The sequence below is a fragment of the Mustela nivalis genome (genome assembly GCF_964662115.1).
Source record: "Mustela nivalis genome assembly, chromosome: 4".
Lineage (NCBI taxonomy): Eukaryota > Metazoa > Chordata > Mammalia > Carnivora > Mustelidae > Mustela > Mustela nivalis.
The window spans coordinates 133,486,694-133,508,652 of NC_139023.1; the positions used below are offsets into that span (position 1 = coordinate 133,486,694).

Consider the following 21,959-nt stretch of genomic DNA (forward strand, 5'->3'; position numbering starts at 1 on the left):
AGCAGAGAGCCCCATGCGGGACTCGATCCCAGGACCCTGAGATCATGACCGGAGCCGAAGGCAGCGGCTTAACCCACTGAGCCACCCAGGCGCCCATGACAGAACATTTAAGGTCTACTCTCTTAGTAACTTCAAATATAGACTACAGTATTTTTAACTGTAGTCACCATGTTGTACATCACATCCCCATGACTTCTTTTATAACCGGAAGTGTATACCTTTTGACCACCTTTACTCCTTTCCCTCCCCATTGCTGCCCCCACCCCCCAACTGTCTCTGGCCACCACCAATCTGTCCTGAGAGTGGTTTTTAAAATTTCAAGCTTTGTAGGAATTTGGGGCTAAAAATGCAGACTTATGAATGTAGATTCAGGAAGTCTGGGGTGTGTACGCTGTGACAATGGGTGATAAAATGGCATCTGCATTTCTACCACGTGTTCCAGAGACTTTCCTTATTCTTCTGAACCTCTGAATAAAAGCTCTCCCTTGCTGTCCTGGAGTTTTTCCTGCTGTCTTTTCTCATCTGTTCTTGGGCTCCTTGGCCTGGATTGCTTGAAAATGGAGTCGATTAAAATGAGTCAAACAACTTATTAAACTACTTATGCTTGTCTTGTGAAGAAATGGAAATAAACATGGCTTTAATATATTTTAAGAGCCAAAGCCATCTAGTTATAGAAAATAAATTTAAGCTATATTTACAGTCTTTAAATGGAAATTTTAAAGATAGGTCATAGGGGCACCTGGGTGGCTCAGGGGGTTAAAGCCTCTGCCTTAGGCTCAGGTCATGATCCCAGGGTCCTGGGATCGAGCGCCGCACCGGGCTCTCTGCTCAGCGGGGAGCCTGCTTCCCCCTCTCTCTCTGCCTGCCTCTCTGCCTGCTTGTGATCTCTGTCTGTCAAATAAATAAAATATAAAAAAAAAAAAGATAGGTCATAATTAGCTCTAGATTCTCTTGGAGCTCAATCTTGAGATGTTCCAGAGGCTTCTCTATAGATTACTTAAATATATAATTACAGTACCTAGGGGATCTCAGCATTTAGTCAGCCTAAAAAGTTCTTTTAGTAGCTAGAGACAAACTGTATTTAATTTGTCAAATTGTGGAATTTACTTGCTTGCTTTTGAATATATCGGTAATATGTATATTAGGAAGTGTATATATAAGAATTAGCAGTAGGCTAAACCTAATAGCTGAATATGACTTCGTGTATTCAGGACTGGATCTTTGTTCCAAAAGAGTTTTTAAAAAAATGTTATATTACAAAATTATTATGCTATTATGAACAAAAAGATAAAGTAAATATAGATGATGAGAAAAAGAATACATTATCCTGTAGTCTTAAATGACCACCATTCACATCTTGGAATGTTTCCTTTAGAATTATTTTTTTAAGGCATGTATTAATCTATAAACATGTGGGAGCATACATGCACACTGTTCTGAACACTTTTAGGTGAATAATAAATCCAAAAGCACAGTCTGCCCCTGTAAGGGCTTTGCCTGTGAGCTCCCACTCAAACCAATCCTTTGCCCGAGGCAGTGCTTGCTTGCTTTCCCCGAAGCCTTCTTTCTTTCTTTTCTTTCTTTCCTTTCTTTCCTTCCTTTCCTTCCTTTTCTTCCTTTCTTTCTTCCTTCCTTCCTTTCTTTCTTTCTTTCTTTCTGTCTTTCTGTCTTTCTTTCTGTCTTTCTTTCTTCTCCTCTCTTTTCCACTTATCCAAAGCCTACCTGATTTTTCTCCCAAGGCCTAGTGGAGTTTCACTTCCTTCCAAAAATCTTCCATGATCTTCCAAACCACAGAGATTTCTGTCTCTTCTGAACTCATTGAGATACTTACCAGTACCTACCATAGGTTTGAGTAAATAGGAGGAAAGAAGGGGATGTACAAGGAAGAGGATTGGAAAGAAATTCAATACTACAAGGAAAACTTTGAACAGAATATAAAAGAATGTATTAAACTCATATCATATAATATTATTGCCATTTTTTTTATCAGTTGAGCCTAATAAATCATAAATTCATTACGAAGAAAAGCATATGCATTTTTTGGATTAAAGACTGTTTCTGATTAAATGTTCTGTATTAGTTATTTTAAGGTTGATTTAAATCAAAACTTAAGCTGGATTTAATTTAAATTAATTTGAATTCTAGAAACAAATTTAAGTATGTATAAGAATTTAGTATAACATAAGGGAGTTTTTCAGCTCATTGTGGAAAGAAAGGATAATTCAATAAATGAAATTGAGATAAATTCATCTCACAAATATCAGCCTAGAGCAACATAAAATCTATATATAAAAAGTCTGAACTTACAAAAAGAAAACTTTGGTAAATATATAATTTTGGGAGGGAGATAGAACTTTCTGAATCCCTTATATAGAAAAATTGGCACCTGGTGGCCACTTAATAGTTATTGAATGAATGAATAAAATACGAAAGCAAATGAGACCATAAAGAAAAGATCAGTAGATTTGACAACATAAATATCTTAATATTTTGTATTTTAATTATTATTGTTATTAAATTGAAAAGAACTGAATTTGAAAGACAAATGACAAACTCAGAAAATATCTATAATATAGAGGGTTAGTGTTTTTACTAAGTAAGCAACCCTTGCAAATTAGCAAGAGATCAACATTTCAATAGAAAAATCAATTAAACCATGTATAAATATGTCACTGAAGACTAAACATAAATGGTTACTAAACATACAAAAATGGTTCTAGTTTTATTGGTTAATCAAAGAATGCACAGTTAAAAAATACTAATTTGTCATGTGTCAACATGACAGATTTAAAAAAAAACCACAGAAAATGTTTAGTAAGTATTGGCTATTATTTTTTCATGATTAAGAATGATATATTCAGGGCGCTTGGGTGTCTCAGTGGGTTAAGCCGCTGCCTTTAGCTCAGGTCATGATCTCAGGGTCTTGGGATCGAGTCCCGCATCAGGCTCTCTGCTCAGCAGGGAGCCTGCTTCCTCTTCTCTCTCTCTGCCTGCCTCTCTGCCTACTTGTGATCTCTCTCTGTCAAATAAATAAATAAAATCTTAAAAACAAAAAAAGATATATCCATATATTGGATACTATTCAGCCATTAACCTATTAACTTAGAAGGCTGTTTGACAGCATGAAAAAGTATTTGTTACCCATTATGAAATGAAAAAGGTTCTCATACAAATTATACATAAATTATCACATTTAAAAAATTACATTAGTGCATTGGGAAAAGACTGAAAAGGATACATATAAATGTTAGCAGTTTATATCTTTAGATGGTACACTTATGGGTCACTTTAATCTTCTTTCTTTGTGTTTGTCTCCTTTACATTTTCAACAGTAGACATTTTTTTATAGGAAGAATGAGATAAACCAATCAAATAAATAATAAAAACAACACCGTATTCTAAATCACACTTTTTCACGATTATAAGTTCCCTTACATGAAAAATAGATTTTATACATTAATGTATCAAACTATATATCAACTGAAAAAAACATGGACTTTATAGTTTTATAGACTGGATTTGAGTTCTCAGTTGTGTGAACTTGGACATGTTATTAACATGGTGAATCCCTAGATTCTTTCCTGTGAAAAGGGCATGAAATCATTGCCTAGCCAATGGGGATATTGTGAAGCTCACAACTGAAACTGAATAGGGGTACAGAAATACAAGATCTCGTAACCATCACACCCTTCTGCTGCTGTTAAATTTTCCATCCCAAAGAAGAATATGAATCACAGCTCCAGGAATTTTTTTTTTTTTAAGATCAATAAGGTACTTGGGGGATTAAGAGTCTTTCTAGTTACTATTAAAACCTCATCATATGAATCACGTGTCTGGCTCCAGATGGATTCTTTGGTATAAATTTCTTTCCTCTTTTGTTTTGCTACCAGGATATGAAGTGCTGTGAGTCATTAGATTAAGGCAAAATGAATTTCTGAAACTTCTGCCTTTGTTTAAGATGGCTTTCCCAAAGTAAGGTGTTGTTTTATATTGAGTTTTCAAAGAGACCCAATTTAGTATTTTTTTTTTTAAAGATTTTATTTATTTATTTGACAGAGAGAGATCACAAGTAGGCAGAGAGAGAGAGGAGGAAGCAGGCTCCCTGCTGAGCAGCGAGCCCGATGCGGGACTTGATCCCAGGACCCTGAGATCATGACCTGAGCCGAAGGCAGTGGCTTAACCCACTGAGCCACCCAGGCGCCCTAGTATTTTTTTGTAGGGACAATGTTAGAGGTACTTGGAGGGAATTGGAAAAATAGTAAGCCACAAAAGAAGATAATAAATAATAATAATAATTAGTAACAAAAGAAATAAAATCTGTCATACATTTCTAGAGCTCAACCACTGTGGAGAAAGAACCTTGTTCTTCAGTCCCAACTATTTTCTTTCCTCTTTGTCTTACTCTTAGCTGTTATTAACAAAGATCAGATGGAAGTGTCCCAGAATTTGTAAGTGATTTGCATGATGGTTTTTAAGTTTCAAAGAGAAAAAAGCTAGAAAAAAAGAGAGAGAGAGAGAGAGAGAGAGAGAGAGAGAAAATCTGGCAGCTCACAAAAGTAAAACATTTAAGGAAATTCAAACACTATTGAAATATGTTTTATTGTAAGTGAGAAAGATAGAGATGGAAATGCTGCTCTTACTGGAAGCTTTTTTATTTTTATGACAACAACCACAAAGCATTTGAGAGAAGACCTATGACCAGCTTTCACCTTATTGTTGTTTTTTTCTTTTCTGTCTTTCCTGCTGAGCGCTCCCACCAGTGATAACCAAGTGTATAACCCTTCTACTCTCTAATCTTTAATACAGCTCGCTCCTGAGACTAAGGCGGTTATTCACTGGATTATGGATATTCCTTTTGTGCTCTCAGCCAATCTCCACGGAGGAGACCTTGTGGCCAATTACCCCTATGACGAGACGAGGACTGGTAGGTGTCCTTCCTGCTTCTCTAATGGTTCAAGGTTTATAATTGCTTTGTGCTGGTTTATAGGATGATTTCTATAATACTCTTTTAAGGAACTGGCCATTAAACGATTTTGCCTAGAGAAGGACGTAAGTTTATTTCATGTGGCATTGGTTATTATAAATATTATATATGTATATATAAATATTATAATAATAATATTTGGCAGAAAAAGACTATAACTTTTTAGTAAGTTTAGTGGACGAGGAATATGATTGTGATGGAATGTAAGAGAAAGGGAGAAAACAGAGGTCATGAACTTGGTCACTCGTGAACCCAGGTAGAATCAAGAGATAATGGAAATTATGCAGTTTGTGTACAAGAGGGCTTAAAAATGAAAGCGGTCTTTTTGGAGCTTGATCAGGGCCTGTGTGGTCTCTCTGTGTCTTACCATGCACTCCTGCTTTTGCATTTGGGACTCTTTTTAGTGGTGTCAGGGAGAGGAACTGGTGCTTTGACTTTCTTGAACTCGTTTTAGTTAAATTTCAGGCACAGCAAGCTTTAGCCAGATAGTTATTTTCAACTTACTTTTTGTTGCTCCAGCGAATTTCCCACTTTGGATGGGTTCTCAGGGGGCCTTTGAAGAATTCATTCTTTGCAAGCACATGATGATAATTTTAGATATTGGAAACTTTGAGCCTTGAAAAAAGTCTTTGGTGAAACATCATTAAAATTTAGAGATTTTGTACTTTGTCAATACCTAGGAAATTTAAAAACCTAGCATATTTTATCATATATGAAGAAGACTACAGTGTATCAAAATATAATTTATTTCCATATTACACATGGGAGATTTTTTTTTTTTAAGATTTTATTTATTTATTTGACAGATCACAAGCAGGCCGAGCAGCAGGCAGAGAGGGGGGGAGGCAAGCTCCCCGCTGAGCAGAGAGCCTGATGTGGGGTTCGATCCCAGGACCCTGAGATCATGACCTGAGCTGAACAAAGGCAGAGGCTTAACCCACTGAGCCACCCAGGCGCCCCTGGGGGATTCTTTTTAAACTTTAAAACTTGAATACCAAAAAGTATGTGTGAAAATGATGCATGGTGACTATGGGGTTACATTTTTTTTTTTTTTTAAAGATTTTATTTATTTATTTGACAGAGAGAAATCACAAGTAGATGGAGAGGCAGGCAGAGAGAGAGAGAGGGAAGCAGGCCCCCCGCTGAGCAGAGAGCCCGATGCGGGACTCGATCCCAGGACCCTGAGATCATGACCTGAGCCGAAGGCAGCGGCTTAACCCACTGAGCCACCCAGGCGCCCCGGGGTTACATTTTTTATTTATTTTATTTTATTTTATTTTATTTTTTTAAGGTTTTATTTATTTGACAGACAGAGATCATAAGTAGGCAGAGAGGCAGGCAGAAGAGAGGAGGAAGCAGGCTCCCTGCTGAGCAAAGAGCCCGATGCGATGCGGGGCTCGATTCCAGGACCCTGGGATCATGACCTGAGCTGAAGGCAGAGGCTTAACCCACTGAGCCACCCAGGCACCCACATTTTTATTTTTTTACTTTATTTTTATTTTATTATTATTTTTTAAAAGATTTTATTTATTTATTTGAGAGAGAGAGCACGTGTGAGCATAAGCAGAGTGAGAAGCAGACTCCCAGCTAAGCAGGGAAGCCCCACCCAGGATCATGGCCTGAGCAGAAGGCAGCCACTTAACTGACTGAGCCACCCAGGCACTCAGAGGTCACATTTTTTAAAATTAAAAATTCTGACAGTGGAAATCTCCTTTCTGTTTTCTCAGGTCTAGTTTATGATGAACTTTCACCTTTTCTTGTGAAGCTTTCAGATACTAAGTAGGATGTCCTATTCTACCCAATTTCTACATTGTGGTATGGAATGGAATCATATAGCACTTACATACTAAGTGTAATTGTTGAGCACTTAGACCATCACTTATTTTCCATAGTGATGTTGCTTAAAAATTAAAAAAAAGCCAGCAAGAGGGTGTTTGGGTGGCTCGTCAGTTAAGTGTCTACTTTCTGCTCAGGGTCATGATCGCAAATCCTGGGCTGGAGTCCTGCATGGGCCTTCCTGCTCAGCGGGGAGTCTGCTTCTCCTTCTCCCTCTGCTGCTCTCTCTCTCAATCCGTCAAATAAATAAATAAATAAATAAATAAACTCTTCTAGAAAGAAAATATATCAGCAAGAGACAACACTGAATCACTCTTTGGAAAACACGCAGAGCTCTTTGGTCTATATTGATTTCTTTAATCCTGTGGGTTTGTTTTCTAGGGAGTGCTCATGAATATAGCTCCTGCCCAGATGATGCCATTTTCCAAAGCTTGGCTCGGGCATATTCCTCTTTTAACCCACCCATGTCTGATCCCAATCGGCCACCGTGTCGCAAGAACGATGATGACAGCAGCTTCATAGATGGAACAACCAATGGTGCTGCTTGGTACAGTGTTCCTGGCGGTGAGTGTCCATTTCACCTTGTGCTTCGGAGGTACTGAATTATTTATAATTACCATTTAGATGTGGGGAGCTTTCAGTCCTCAGACGTTAAGAAATCGATGGAACCTATAATTCACCCATTAAAATTAGTTTTCAGAATGAATGGTTGCTATGTATAGTTTCGTTTGTGTGGATTTTTAAAAATTAAGATGCTAAGAGAAGACATAAGAATGAACTAAAGATGTCCATAGGGAAAATATAGACTGAGTATTGTGAAATATCCTACTTTTCAAATTCTGACCTTAGGGAATAAGAGCTTCCTTGTTATATGTTAGTTAAGTTTTTAGGCAGAAGAATATATTGGAGGGCAGTGTATCTTCATCCATATACCTTTTATTTTTCTTTTAAATGATGGGATAATGGGGACTGTTTGATGTGGAATATTAGTTGATATTCACTACTGTAAAAAGCACTCTTAGATCATGAAGATCTTTACCTTTTATGGGGTCTGAAAAGGGAAAAGGCAGCACAGCCACCGGAGGAAGCCATTTTCTAGGCAACCACCGCAGCAGTCCTGGCTCCCTTTGCCCAAGTAGACTTCATAGAACTCTTATTGTCATGGCTAGCTGGACCACCAACAGTTATGTAACACTCACTCTGCCCAGTTTGAAGAATGAAATGTAAAGATAACTGATTTTGTTTTCCCTCTTTGACCAAAAATGATTTTCTATGATCCACCTGTAAATGCTAGAGAATTAGGCCAGTCGCAGCACTAGCGAATTATAGGGTTTGGGTTTGTTTATTATGCTTCTTTTATTGAATTATGCCTGGAGAAAACCATTTTTCCTGACATTTTTCTTTCTGATATATGTGTGTTCTGTTTTTGTTTGTTTGTTTGTTTGTTTGTTCTGTTTTGATTTGTATTTCGCATCAGACCAGATCAGATTCAGCACTTTTTTTCCTCCCATAGCCTGAGAAATAAAGTCAGATTTAGGAGTTAGACTATATTAAATGCATCATACATCAGATGGGAAGTAATTTCATAATTCAATTTTTATAAAAAAATTAATGATACCTTTGGAATTACATTTATGGACAAACAATGTGTTGTCTACAGAATACCAAGAGATCTAGATCTGCAAAATAATGACAATAATATTAATAATAATAATAATACTGATCTTTATCAGTGATTATAAACCACAATAATCAGTCTACGAAAGTTTTGACTTCCTTTAGCTCCCTAGATAGTGAATGAAATCAGTGTCTTAGGTCCATGTTTTCCAGAAGTGGAATCTGAAATAGGGATTTGGTTGCTTGTAATTTATTGAGGAAGTGCTCTTTAGAAAAAACCCTGCACGGAAGTGAGGGAGGCAGGGTAGGGAGATGGATAGAGCTGAAGGAGGATGTGGTCACAGAGACAGCGATAGCCTTGGCCTGAGCCATTGGGAGGAAGTCCTCAAGTGTAAACCGCAGGGGGGTTATCGCGCCCTGAGGCAAGGCGACCAGCCTTTGGTGGCTTCAGTCAGTCTTTGGTTGGGGATTGCAGAGGAGGATTTTGGAATGGAGGATAGGAGGGTGTGACCTCCCAAGCCAGGTAGTTTCTATCAGCAAGCAGCTCTCGTAGAAAACAGGGGTCAGCTCTGAACTCTGAACAGCCAACACTCAAACAGCAATTTGGGGATGGACCCCCTGGCTTAGTAAAAGCAATCTTGTGGGTAGCGACAGCATTCACTACTAGATTGATTCAGCTTCAAAGTAAAATTGTTCTGGATGCAGAATCTTCTCTCAGTGCTGTTTGCAGTGTTCTTCTTATGCCTCATCTGTAGTAGATACTCAGTGACTGTTAAATTAGTATGGAGTATATTAGTAAGACTCCCAAGCCCTTAGGAATCTACTGTGCTCTTGGTTGGACTTAAGGAACAAAATAGTATGTCAGACTATCTTATATGACCGTCCAAGCTCTTCCATGATAGAGAGGTCGGTTTAGACAGATGCACATTTCTTTAGCAGCCCAGTTAGGATTGAAGGTTTGGCCCTATTGTCACTTACAAAAAAAATTACTATTTAAAAATTTTATTTCCCCCCAGCTTTATGGACCTATAGTTGTGTATAAAATCATGTAAATTTCAGGTGTATGATGTGATTTATTTCATGAATGTATTGCATAAATGATTACCTAATAAGGCTAGTTAAGACATCCATCACTTGACATAGTTACCATTTTTCTTTTTTCTTTTCTTGTGGTGAAAACATTTAATATTTACTCTCTTCGCAGTTTTCAAATATATTACACAGTATTGTTAACTATAGTCGCCATGCTATACATCAGCTCCCCAGAACTTTCTTATCTTGTAACTGGCAGTGTGTGCTTGTTGACAAACATCTTATTTCCTCGTCCCCCTCTTGGCAATCACTACTCTACTCCTATTTTTTACAGGTTTGGCTTTTAAAATTTATATGTAAGGGAGATCACTCAGTATTTTTCTCTGGCTGAATTATTTCACTTCGCGTAATGCCTTCAGGGTCCGTCCATGTTGTTAGCAATGTCAGGATTTCCTTAATTTTTATGGCCGAGTAATATCCTATTGTTTATATATACCACATTTTCTTTATCCATTCATCTGTCCATGGACACTTAGGTTGTTTCCGTGTCTTCGCTACTGTGAATAATGCTGCAGTGAACATGGGAGTGCAGATCACTATCTTTTAGATAATGATTTCATTTTCTTTAGATATATATACCCAGAATTAGGATTGCTAGATCATATGGTAATTCTATTTTTAATTTTTTGGGGAGCCTCTGAACCTACCATTTTCCATAGTGAATGTACCAATTTGCATTCTTATCAACAGTGCACAAAAGTTCTCTTTTCTTTGCATTTTTGCCAGCACTTATTGTCTTTTATCTTTTTGATAATAGCTATTCTAACTGGTATGAGGTGATATCTCATTGTGGCTTTGATTTGCATTTCCTGGATGATTAGTGATGTTGAGCATCTTCTTGGATGTCTGTGGGCTATGGGTATGTCTTCCTTGGAAAAATGTCTAGACAGGTTCTTTGTCCATTTTTAATTGGATTATTTGTTTTTTTGCTATTGAGTTGTATGAGTTCCTTGTTTATTTTTTATATTAACACCTCATCAGATAGTTCATAAATATTTTCTCCCATTCTATAGATTGATTGCCTTTTCATTTTTTTGACTTTCTTTTTCTGTACTGAAGTTTTCAGTTTGATGTAGTCCTGCTTATTTATTTTTGTTTTTTTTTAACTATGTGTTTTGTTGCCATATCCAAATGTTGTTGCCAAGGGAGGTTTTTCCTCTATGTTTTCTTCTAGGGATTTATGATTTCAGGTCCATTGCAAATCAATGGACCTGAAATCATATGGCCCATATGATTTCCAAATCATTTTAATTTTTGTGTATGGTTTAAGAAAACATTCCAGTGTCTTCCTTTTGTGTGTCGTTTGTGTTTCTTTTTTCCCCCAATGCATTTTATTAAAGAGATTAACCTCTCCCCATTGAGTATTCCCTGTATCCTTGTCAAATATTAGTAAACTGAATGTGCCAGAATTTATTTCTGGGCTCTTGATTCTGGACTTTTGATCTATGTGTCTGTTTTTATGCCAGTATCATACCATTTTGATTATTATATCTTTGTAGTATAGACTGAAGTCAGAAAGTGTAATGTCTCCATGTTTATTCTTATTTCTCAAGATACTTTGGTTCTTTGGTGTCTTTTGTGGTTCCATATAAATTTTAGGATTTCTTTTCTATATATAAAGAATGCCTTTGGAATTTTGATAGGGATTACATTGAATCTGTAGATTACATTGCATCGATAGAATCTGTACATTGAATCTGTGTTTTGAGTCGTATGGGCATTTTGGTAATATTAATTCTGACCTATGTACACAGGATATTTTTTCACTTACTTGTGTCTTCTTCAGTTTTTTTCATCAGTGTTTTACAGTGTTCAGTTTAGAGATCTTTTACCTCCTTGGTTAAATTTATTCCTGAGTATTTTATTGTTTTTGATACTGTTGTAAATCGGATGGTTTTCTTTGTTTGTTTTTTGGATAGTTCATTGTTAGTTATAGAAATGCAACTGATTTTTGTATTTTGGTTTTGCAGCCTGCAACTTTAATGAATTCATTTATTAGTTCCAAGAGTTTTTTGGTGCATTCTTTAGGACTGTCTATATATAAGGTCATATCATCAGCAAACAGACAGTTTTACTTCATTTTTTTCCAATTTGGATGTCTTACTTCTTTTTCTTGCCTGATTGCTTTGACTAGGACTTCTAATACTCTGTTGAATAGGAATGGTGAGAGTGGGCACCGTTTTCTTGTTCCTGATCTTGGAGAAAAAGCTTTCAGCCTTTCACCATCAAGTAGGATGTTAGCTGTGAACTTGTCATATATAGCCTTTATTACGTTGTGCTACATTTCTTTTACATCCAATTTGTTGAGTTCTAATCATGAGAAGAATCTGAATTTTGTCAAAATCTCTTTATGCAGCTTTTGAGATTATCATTATATTTATGTTTCATTCTATCAATGTGGTGTTTCTCATTTGTTGATTTGCTTATGTTGAACCATCATTATGCCCTAAATATACACTTTACATGATCATTCTGTATGATCCTTTCAATGTGCTGTTGAATACAGTTTGCTAGTATTTTATTGAGAATTTTTGCAACTATATTCATCAGGAATATTGGCCTGTAGTTTTCTTTTCTTGTAATGTCCTTTTCTGGCTTTGGTATCAGGGTGATGCTGGCCTGTAAAATGAGTTTGGGAGTGTTTCCTTCTCTTCAATTTTTAGGAAGAGTTTTAGAAGGATTGGTGTTAATTCTTCTTTAAATGTTTGGTAGAATTCACAAGTGAAACAATATTGTTTTGGGCTTTTCTTTTTTGGGAAGTTTTTGATTGCTGGTTCAGTCTTCTTACTAGTAACTGATCTGTTTCCGATTTTCCATTTCTTCATAATTTATAATTCAGTCTTGGTGGGCTGTATGTCTCTAGAAATTTATCCGTTTCTTCTAGGTTATCCAGCTGTTTTTCTATAATCATTTATAGTAGTCTCTTAGGATCCTTTGTATTTCTGTCATATCAGTTGTAGTAATGTCTCCTCTTCCATTTCTGATTATTTTTTGAGTTTTCACTCTCTTAATTCTTACTCTAGTTAAATGTTTGTGAGCTTTGCTTACCTTAAAAAAAAAAAAACAGCTGCTAGATTTGTTGATCTTTCCTTTTGTTTTTCTTGTCTGTATTTCATTTGTATCTGCTCTGATCTTTCTTATTTCCTTCTTTTTGCTAACTTTGGACTTAGTTTGTTCTTCTTTTTCTAGCTCTTTCATGTATCAAATTAGATTGTTTATTCAAGATCTTTCTTTTTTCTTAATGCAGGCATTTATTATAATAAACTTTCCTTTTATAGCTGCTTTTACTGCATCCTGTAAATTTTGTTATGCCGTGTTTCTATTTTTGTTTGTTTCATGAGATTTTGGTTTTCCTTTGATTTCCTTTCTTTAAAATTAATTAATTAATTTATTTTTAATTTTTTTTTTTATAAACATGTATTTTTATCCCCAGGGGTACAAGTCTGTGAATCGCCAGGTTTACACACTTCACAGCACTCACCCTTTGATTTCCTTTTTGACCCATTGGTTGTTCAGAGGTCTGTTGTTTTAATTTTCTACAGAATTGTGAATATATCCTGCATAATATTCCATGTGGGTTTGAGAAGAATGTGTAATTCTGCTGTTGGGTGTAATGTTCCATATATGTCTGTTAGGTACATTTGGTCTAACATATAGTTCAAGGGCAGTTTTTATTTATTGAGTTTTGACTGGATAATCTATCCATTGTTGAAACTAGGATAATTAAGTCTTCTATTATTATTGCATTGTTGTTTATTTTTCCCTTCAGGTCTGTTAGTATATTTGGCTTAATATATTTAGATGCTCCAGTGTTGAATGCATATATAATTTTCAAGAGTTATGTCCTTTGAGAAATTTACCCTTCTATCATTTTATAATGACTGTTTTTTGTCTCTTGTTAGAGCTTTTTGTCTTAAAGTGTATTTGTCTGATAAAAGTATAGCTACCCCTACTCTTTTTAGGTTTCCTCTTGCATGGAATATCTTTTTCCATTCCTTCACTCTAAGCTTTCCTTGTCCTTGAAGATGATGTGAGGCTCTGAGGCTCTGGTAGGCACCATATAGTTCGATCCTGATTTTTTTTTTCTTTCCTGTTTTTAAATCTGTTCAGATACTCTATGTCTTAATGGAGAATTTAAACCATTAACATTTAAAAGACATATTAATACCATCTTATTGTTTTCTGTTTTCGTAGTTCCCTTGTTCCTTTCTTCCTCTCTTTCTGACCTTCTTTGTGAATTGATCATTTTCCTTAGTGATGTGCTTTAGTTCTTATATATTTGTCTTTTGTGAAGTATTAAGTTTTTACTTTGTGGTTAGCATGAAACTTACATCCTATAGACATAACAGTCCATTTTAAGCTGACAATAACTTAATTTTGATCATTTACAAAAAGACATTTTATACCATGCCCCACCAATAATGTGTTTTTGATGTCACAGTTTACATTCTTTTATGTTATATATTCATTAATAAATTATTGTGGCTATAGTTATTTTTAATACTTCTGTCCTTTAATTTTCATACTAGAGTTAAGTGACTAAGACTACCATAACAGTGTTAGAGTATTTTGGATTTAACTCTATACCTATTTTTACCAGTGTGTTGCATTTTTTATATGTTTCCATGTTAAAAATTAGAATTATTTCATTTCAGCTTCAGGAACACTTTTCAGGGTGCCTGGGTGGCTCAGTGGGTTAAAGCCTCTGCCTTTGGCTCAGGTCATGATCCCAGGGTCCTGGGATCGAGCCCTGCATCGGACTCTCTGCTCAGCAGGGAGCCTGCTTCCCTTTCTCTCTCTGCCTGCCTCTCTGCCTGCTTGTGATTTCTGTCTGTCAAGCAAATAAATAAAAATCTTAAAAAAAACCCCAAAAAACAAAAAAAACACTTCGCAGCATTTCTTGTAAGACAGTTCTAATGGTAATGAGATCCTTCAGCTTTTGTTTGAGAAAGTCTTTATTGCCTTATATCTGAAGGACAACTTTGCTGAGTAAAGTTTTCTTGGTTGGCAGTTTTTTTCTTTCACTTTGAATATATCATCCCACTCTCTCCCTGGCCTATGAGGTTACTGCTGAGAAATCTCCTGATAGCCTCATGTGTGGGGGTGGGGGTGGTTCTTTTGTAAGTTATAAGCTTCCCCCCACCCCCGTTAGCTCCTTTTAAAATTATCTTTTTGTCTTTGATTTTTTTGATTACTTTTTTCTAATACGTCCTGGAGAAGATCTTTTTGAATTGAAATTTTTGGGTGACCTCTGAACTTGGATGTCCAAATTTCTTCCTAAATTTAAGAGGTTCTCAGCCATTATTTCTTGATATTTACTTTCTGCCTCTTCTCTCTCTCTCTTCTTCTGGGAATTTAGTGATGTATAGATTGTTTTCTTAATGGTATCCCATAGTCATGTAGGCTTTCTTCACTCTTTTTCATTCCTTTTTCTTTGTTTTCCTATTACTGGGTAATTTCAGATGACCTGTTTCTGCCTCCTGATTTTTTTTTTTTCTGCTTGATCCAGTCTGCTATTAATGCTTCCTACTGCATTTTACCCCTTTTAATTCTTTGTAATTGTTGTTATTGTTATTTTAGCTCTTGAACTTCTGTTTGGTTCTTGTTATGATTTCTATCTTTCTGTTAAACTTCTCATTTTGCTCATATATAATTTCCCTGATTTCGTGAATTGTGTTTTTTATTGTAGGTCATTGAGCTTCCTTAAACAACTATTTCAAATTTTTTACTAGGAAAGTCATAGATCTCCATTTCTTCAGGTTTGGTTACTGGAAAATGATTGTGTTCCTTTGATGGTGTCATGTTTCCTTGATTTTTCATGTTCCTTGAAGGTTTCTGTTGCCTCCTTCCCATCTAAAGAAGGAGCCACCTCCTTTCTTTACCGACTGGCTTTGGTAGAATGATAACTTCTCTTAGTCCTGTTAGGAATTCCAAGGCTTTCCCAGACCTTTTCTATGATATGCCTCCTCCTTACTTGTTAAGGGGAATATTCTTAAAATTGTATGCCTTCTTTTGATCCTGCAAAGTCAGGCCAATTGCTGATAGCCTCCTCTTTGCTTTCCCTAGGGCAGTGCTAAATGCTCAAATTTGTGTCCTTTCTCTCAGCCATGCAGTGTTGGGCCAGCTTTCTGTGAGTGCTCATCAGTCATCTGCAAAGACTCACTGTTGCTACCATCAGTGGCATGCAGGGGGAGCTTGCTACAGGGCGGGGTGTGTGGATGGGGTGTGTAGAACCTTAGGGGTGCCTGTGGGCCAGTCGAGGGGTCTGCTGGCAAGGTGTCCCCAGTGGCTTATGGGTAGGCTTTCTGATGGATTCTCTGACAAGGTTAGTAAGATCCATATTCCTTTGATACATTCTGAAAGTCTTGCCTACTGTTCTCCTAGCCATTCCCTGCCCCCAGTCATATAGCATACTTAAGTTTTCTGGATGGAGTGAGAAAGAAGCTGTGTCCAGTAAACTCACTCACATGTTCCCACTTTGCCTCCTGAGAGAAATCATGGACCAAAAAGTTCTCTGTTGTCACTGAGCTGTACCACCTTAGGGAAGGGGTGATGCAAGGAAGGCAAAACCATTACTCTTACTTTCTTAAGTGCATCTGGTCTCTGATTTTTTTCTTTCAATGGTGTGCTGGAATTTTTGCTCTGGACTCCTGGCTTTCCACAAAGGCGCTCTGTTCCATGCATGATTGTCAAAATTGGGTCTTTTTCGAGGAAGATGGTAGAAAACTCCTCTTCTGTCATTTTGATGCCCAGTTATCTTCTTTGAAGACAATTCCAGCAACGCGGAACACTGTTGTTGCCTGCTTTAGCACCCAGCAGCCGCAATGCATTCAGCTAAGTGATTGCTTAAGAACCCAAGAGAATTTCTGCTCTAAAGCAATAACAGCCTCCCAGTTCTGTTGTTATGTCCCTTATGGTAGGTGATTTTCCTTGTGGTTTCCCACAGACTACTTAAAATGCAGCGGTTGGTGTATTTTTTGCTTGGCTCTCAATTCAGCAGAACGGTTTGTGTAGGGTTTTCGTCTCCACATGTAAATTCTGACTTTCCATTTGGTACCTTGGCAGGAATGCAAGACTTCAATTACCTCAGCAGCAACTGTTTCGAGATCACCGTGGAGCTTAGCTGTGAAAAGTTTCCACCTGAAGACACTCTGAAGAGCTACTGGGAGGATAACAAAAACTCCCTTGTTAGCTACCTCGAGCAGGTAAACACTGTCTCCAGCATAAAATGGGAGATCTAAGAGCATTTAATCCAGGCATACTGAGCCCATCTCAGGAGTCAGGGAAGTCCATCTGACTCAGAATGAGGCCGCTACATTTGGAAAACATGTCAACAGTGGTCCAAACAGGCTTTCATTTGTCATAGGTTTTGTGCCTCATGATATTCACTGAGAACCGACTAAACTGAGATTTGTGGTAAAGTGAGTTGACACCCTGTGTTCATTCATATTGCTCTAAGCCAGGCAGTCTTAGGACCCTCCTCTACCCTGATTGTCTTGGGCCTGTCAGGCATCCCAGACAGGATCAGGACAAGGGTGAGGTAAGTGAAGCATCGAGGATCCAAAACCGAGGGAGGCACTTACTCTCAGGGGCATGCAGGTATAGGATCTGTACCCGAGTGTGAGTGCCTCCTTAATTTCTGTGCCCTAACGTGCCCCACTTGTTTCACCCTCGACTCAGCGGTATCTGAGGTAATCATAATAACTATAGCTTACCTTTCCTGGGCATTTACTGTTTCCCAGGCATTGTTCTGAATGCCTTACATGTGATCATAAACACATTTAATCTTCACAACAACCTCATAAGGGAAGTTGTATCTTCATCATCATCATCATCATCCCTGAATTAAAAATGAGGGATCAGAGACACAGACAAGTCAAACAGCTTGCCTGAAGTCACTCAGGCACAGTTTAAATCCAGGCTGTGTCCTTCCAGAATCACCATGCCACATTGCCTCTGATGACACAGTCCCATATCTGTGCTAGAGAAGCACTTAATGGAGCCATTCCAGTACGGTCTATACAGAATTTGGGGGGAATCTCACCGCCTGAGGGAGTAAGATACCTTACCTACTGATACCCTGCCAACCCCACACCTCTATACTATGTGGACATGGGCTCTGAGGGCTTCGGTGGGGAAGAAGACCCAAAGACTCTGATCCTTGCCTGCAGTGCCTTGATGGTCTTCAAACTCCATTCTGTATGTGGCTATTTACACCCAAAGCTAGGTAGAGTGATGTCAGTTTCACATGCCAGCAGATGGTCCAGACTAATTTAAAAACTAATTTGATATGAACAAATTATGTTAAATAAACATGAAGCTATTTTCATATATGTGGACAACATGTACGTAGGAAACTGATGCATTTAAAAAGATGTAAAATCAGCTTAAGTGTTCTTTTACACGTGTCAGATATCCATAGAATACCTTACTAAAAGTGATTCTCATGGAATTGATGCGCTAATTACAAAGATTAAAAATTACTCATGACACAGGATGTTTTCAATCAGTGGAATCCTCTGCATGTTAATATAAAAAAGGCATTTTCAACAGCAAAAGGTAAAGATAATTAGCCATGTTGACCCTAGAACAACCTTGATAAGAACCCCTGAATAGTTTCTCCTTCGAGGAGAGCTGTAATTATATTTTTGGGGTAGAGAAAGTAAGACGGGGCTATTTGGTGTGTCCTCCTCCTCTTAGATGTCAAATAATGCCTACTTAACGCAGTGCTTTTCATTCTATTTACATAGTTCTTTCCACAAAAATTTATTCAGCTACTCTAGTGTCTTAGGCATGCTGTGAAGTGCTGGGGATAGAAGTCTGATTATCAGTGAGTTCAGAAATGTCAGAACTGAATCACGTGAGAGCATGATAACTGCTCAAATAAAGGTCAGTTACAAAGAGCCATGGCAGCGCGCTGGGTCCATAACCTGGTCCTGCTCATCAGTTAAAACAACAGGTTCAGCTGCTGCTTGAGCCTTAGTTCTTAAGAAAAAATTCTAGACAGAACAAAACCCACAAATATGTACCATCAGGAAAGAGAAGAATATGTGTTGTATTTATGGTGGTAAGTAGGCATGTATCAACTCATCAATTTATATAGACATAAGCTGGAAAGAAGAGGGAACAGGTCATACCATCCTGTTTTATGCCACTTGGAATCAGAATTTGATTTGTCCAAAGACCCATAGGATCCACCGTGATAGAACCTCAGTGTTATGGTACGAGCTGTGGAGAGGCGGTGACAGTGATATTTACAATGGGCTCCTCCAGCTTGCTTCATAGAACACTGAGTTTAGGGTATCAACGGCTGATGACAGGTCAGTGAAGACTGCCAGAAGTTCTGTGTTGAAATTATTTTATTGATGATGGGACAGAGTACAGTGGGGTATAGTAACTGAACACCTGGACCTAACGTCTAAGTGTGGACTAGTTTAGAATTCATGGAAAATAGGTGATTAGGAGGTCTAATTCTGTAATTGGTTGAAAAGAAATCTCTTGCAGGGCTTTAAAGGGATGTTTGTAGGAGCTGGAATTGCAAAGTTAATTAGGATAAATAGTTTGCTGTGGTGGAGAGCCTCTCACTCAGTAGCTTTGCAACGGTCTAGTTCTCAGAATTCCCAAAGAAATTCTCAAAGAATGCTTCGTGGGCACTGGCATCAGAATCACCTAGGTTCTTGTTAAAAATGAGTTTCCTGTCCCATCAGTGAACCCCACTGCTTGCATGGTAGGATCCCAGAGTAAGTCCATTTCAGCAAGCTCTTTGGGGGAGGGCTTAAAGGTTACTGATATGAACAGTTCTGGTGACATTGGAGAATCTCTGGATTTTTTTTTTTTTTTTTTCCAGGCTTGGTTGGTTGATGTCCTGGAATCTGAGGAGAGAGCATTATAGGAGGGACAATGGTAGTAAATAGTTGCTTCAGGCATGAGTGAAATTTGAACTTCTGTGATTTCCTTTGCAAAAGCCATAAAATGACAGCATTTTCTGATCTGCATTCATGTGGAGTTGTGAAAGTCTGTAACACTTTCACTGAGATTTATTACTACTGTGTAATTTTTCAGAGAAATTTTCTTCAAAATTGTCGTATCAGAGATAGATATCTACTTATTTCACTATTTTTTTTTAAAGACTTTATTTATTTATTTGACAGAGAGAGATCACAAGTAGGCAGAGAGAGAGGAAGAAGTCAGCTCCCTGCTGAGCAGAGAGCCCGATGTGGGGCTCGATCCCAAAACCCTGAGATCATGACCTGAGCTGAAGGCAGAGGCTTTAACCCACTGAGCCACCCAGGCGCCCCTATTTCACTATTTCTTAAATGGCATACTCTAAGTCTTGGGTTGCAGAGGCAGAGAAAAAGTAAAGTCATGAATATTAACTGGGTATATTTTTGCCCAATGCAGGCGAACTATATATGTTTTTGAAGTGATTGTTTGACTTATTTTTGAATGGTAAGGAAATTTAAAACTTTCATCTCTCTAAGGTTTATAATATTGACAATATCCAGATTATGGTGCCTCAATGAGCATAAAGTACATGTGGGTAAATAATGGTTTGTTTGCAAGCTTTCTAAATTTCTTTGAAGAGCCCTCATATTAAGATATTTAAGGTTTGCATTTTTTTTCTATGTGTATCGCTCTTCCTTTTCTCTAAAATTTTTCTGATCCCCAAAGTGCCTTTAGAGGAAGGAAGTACATGTTATTTTTGTAGAGTTGTAGAGATTCTGTTTTTTTAAAACTAATAGCAAATGCAAAAAGATTTGCTGATTGATAATCCAGGACATCTGTTTGATAAAACATTGTACTGCTGCCAGATTTATTCTCTGATGACAAAGGCAGGCCTGAGACTTATTCTACCTTCTGTGGGAAATATTCCAGTGTCCTCAGTAGCAAAAGCAAATTCACTTGCTAAGGCTAGATGGAGTGAGGAGCGAGCTGAGCCTTTGGGAATCTGGGCAACTTCTGTTAATTAATTAAGCTTAGTGTATCACCCTTTGGTGTTTCCAGAAGCAGCACTTTCTCGGGGACCTGAAGTGACTCTCTCTTACTTGAAACATACTGACTTAGTTGAATTCTGTTTAAAAATGAAGGAAAAAGCTGCTTTTGTAGTTTGCACCGTAGTTGTCGACTGTGGCTTAATGGAGGGGCGTTATTCTTCCGTTTCCTTTCTAAACCCAGTCTTCAGTTTTAAAGTCCACAGATCTTTCAGGTCACTTATTTTCAGCCAAAAGAATATTGTTAATGGGTTCACTACAAGAGTAATCACAATCTATCTTTTTCCTCAACATGAACAAGTGCTAAAAAGGCTGTAATGTAATTCTTGCTAGCTGGCGGGGGCCATACCCCTATACCCAGGTGACCCAGTGTAAGAGGGAGAAAGTCATGAAATCTGCCAATGACCAGAACTGCTTAGGACAGACTTTTGTTTTATTTTGGTGGTTTGGAAGTTACTTCATTGTCTTTATCTGACAGAATAAGATGTCAGTTTTCAGGGGATTACTTCTCATTTGTCCACTTGAGAAAGAACAGTGTAGAGGATGTTAAAAAAAAAAAAATTGAGCAGCCTTTTGAGCATATTTTGATCCTTAAACACTGAGGATCTACAGTCTTTTGCTCGAAAAGAAGGAGATTCTTGGCATGAAACGTGTTCTTAGAGCATTTTGAATTTGATTTTTTTTTTTGCTTGTTCTTGATCTTCACAGATACACCGAGGAGTTAAAGGCTTTGTCCGAGACCTTCAAGGGAACCCGATTGCCAACGCCACTATCTCCGTGGAGGGAATTGACCATGATGTTACATCCGGTGGGTGTTTTCTGCCATGATCTGGAGGCTCTAGTGTAACACACAGAGCGTGATTACTTGTCATCCTAGTTACAGTTCCTACCTTGTTCTAAACAAAACAATCGAATGACTAGTGTCTCTTTACCTCCGCCCTCTGCCCGCTTTGATAAGTTACATTTCCTTTGTGGGAGCACAGTCAGGCAGTTACTAGGACGGTTGCTGGTTTAGAACTTGGCATGCAGCAGGTGGCGCCCTTTCCTCACTGTCTTGGCCTGGAGCTGCCCCTGGGAAGCCTCCACTGGAGAGTCTGTGTAGCTCTTGAGGCAAAGGCAAATGAACTGGCTGGAGCTGAAGTATCAGCGCCTTTCTGATGCCTCTGAGGTGCTGACAGGCTGTTAATTGCAGGACCTCGGGGAGAGAGTGGGAAGGATAGGAAAGAACAATGCCAGTGTATCAGGACGTGTCTAGGATTTCTCTCCTGTTTTCTTCATTTAATCTGTACAAAAAATCCAGACTTTCTCAGGGTTAAACCAGGTGTTAACAGCGTGGAGGTGGATATTAGTTATTTCTGAGTTCAAAGCCCCATTTCCGTTTTCCCTGTTTGGGGACGAGGATATATTTTCCTGGCAAACCTGCCTGCCCCTGTTAATCA

The 21,959-nt window shown here is 37.9% G+C and overlaps 1 protein-coding gene across 1 annotated transcript in view; it reads left to right on the forward strand.

The window, feature by feature from the left end:
- CPE (carboxypeptidase E) overlaps positions 1–21,959 on the forward strand; it is a 111,252-nt gene that overhangs the window by 84,552 nt on the left and 4,741 nt on the right. The window contains exons 4-7 of the mRNA XM_082727245.1: positions 4,807–4,924; positions 7,202–7,384; positions 16,595–16,734; positions 21,229–21,328. Coding sequence (XP_082583371.1) covers positions 4,807–4,924; positions 7,202–7,384; positions 16,595–16,734; positions 21,229–21,328 — 541 coding nt within the window. The remainder of the gene's footprint in view (positions 1–4,806; positions 4,925–7,201; positions 7,385–16,594; positions 16,735–21,228; positions 21,329–21,959) is intronic.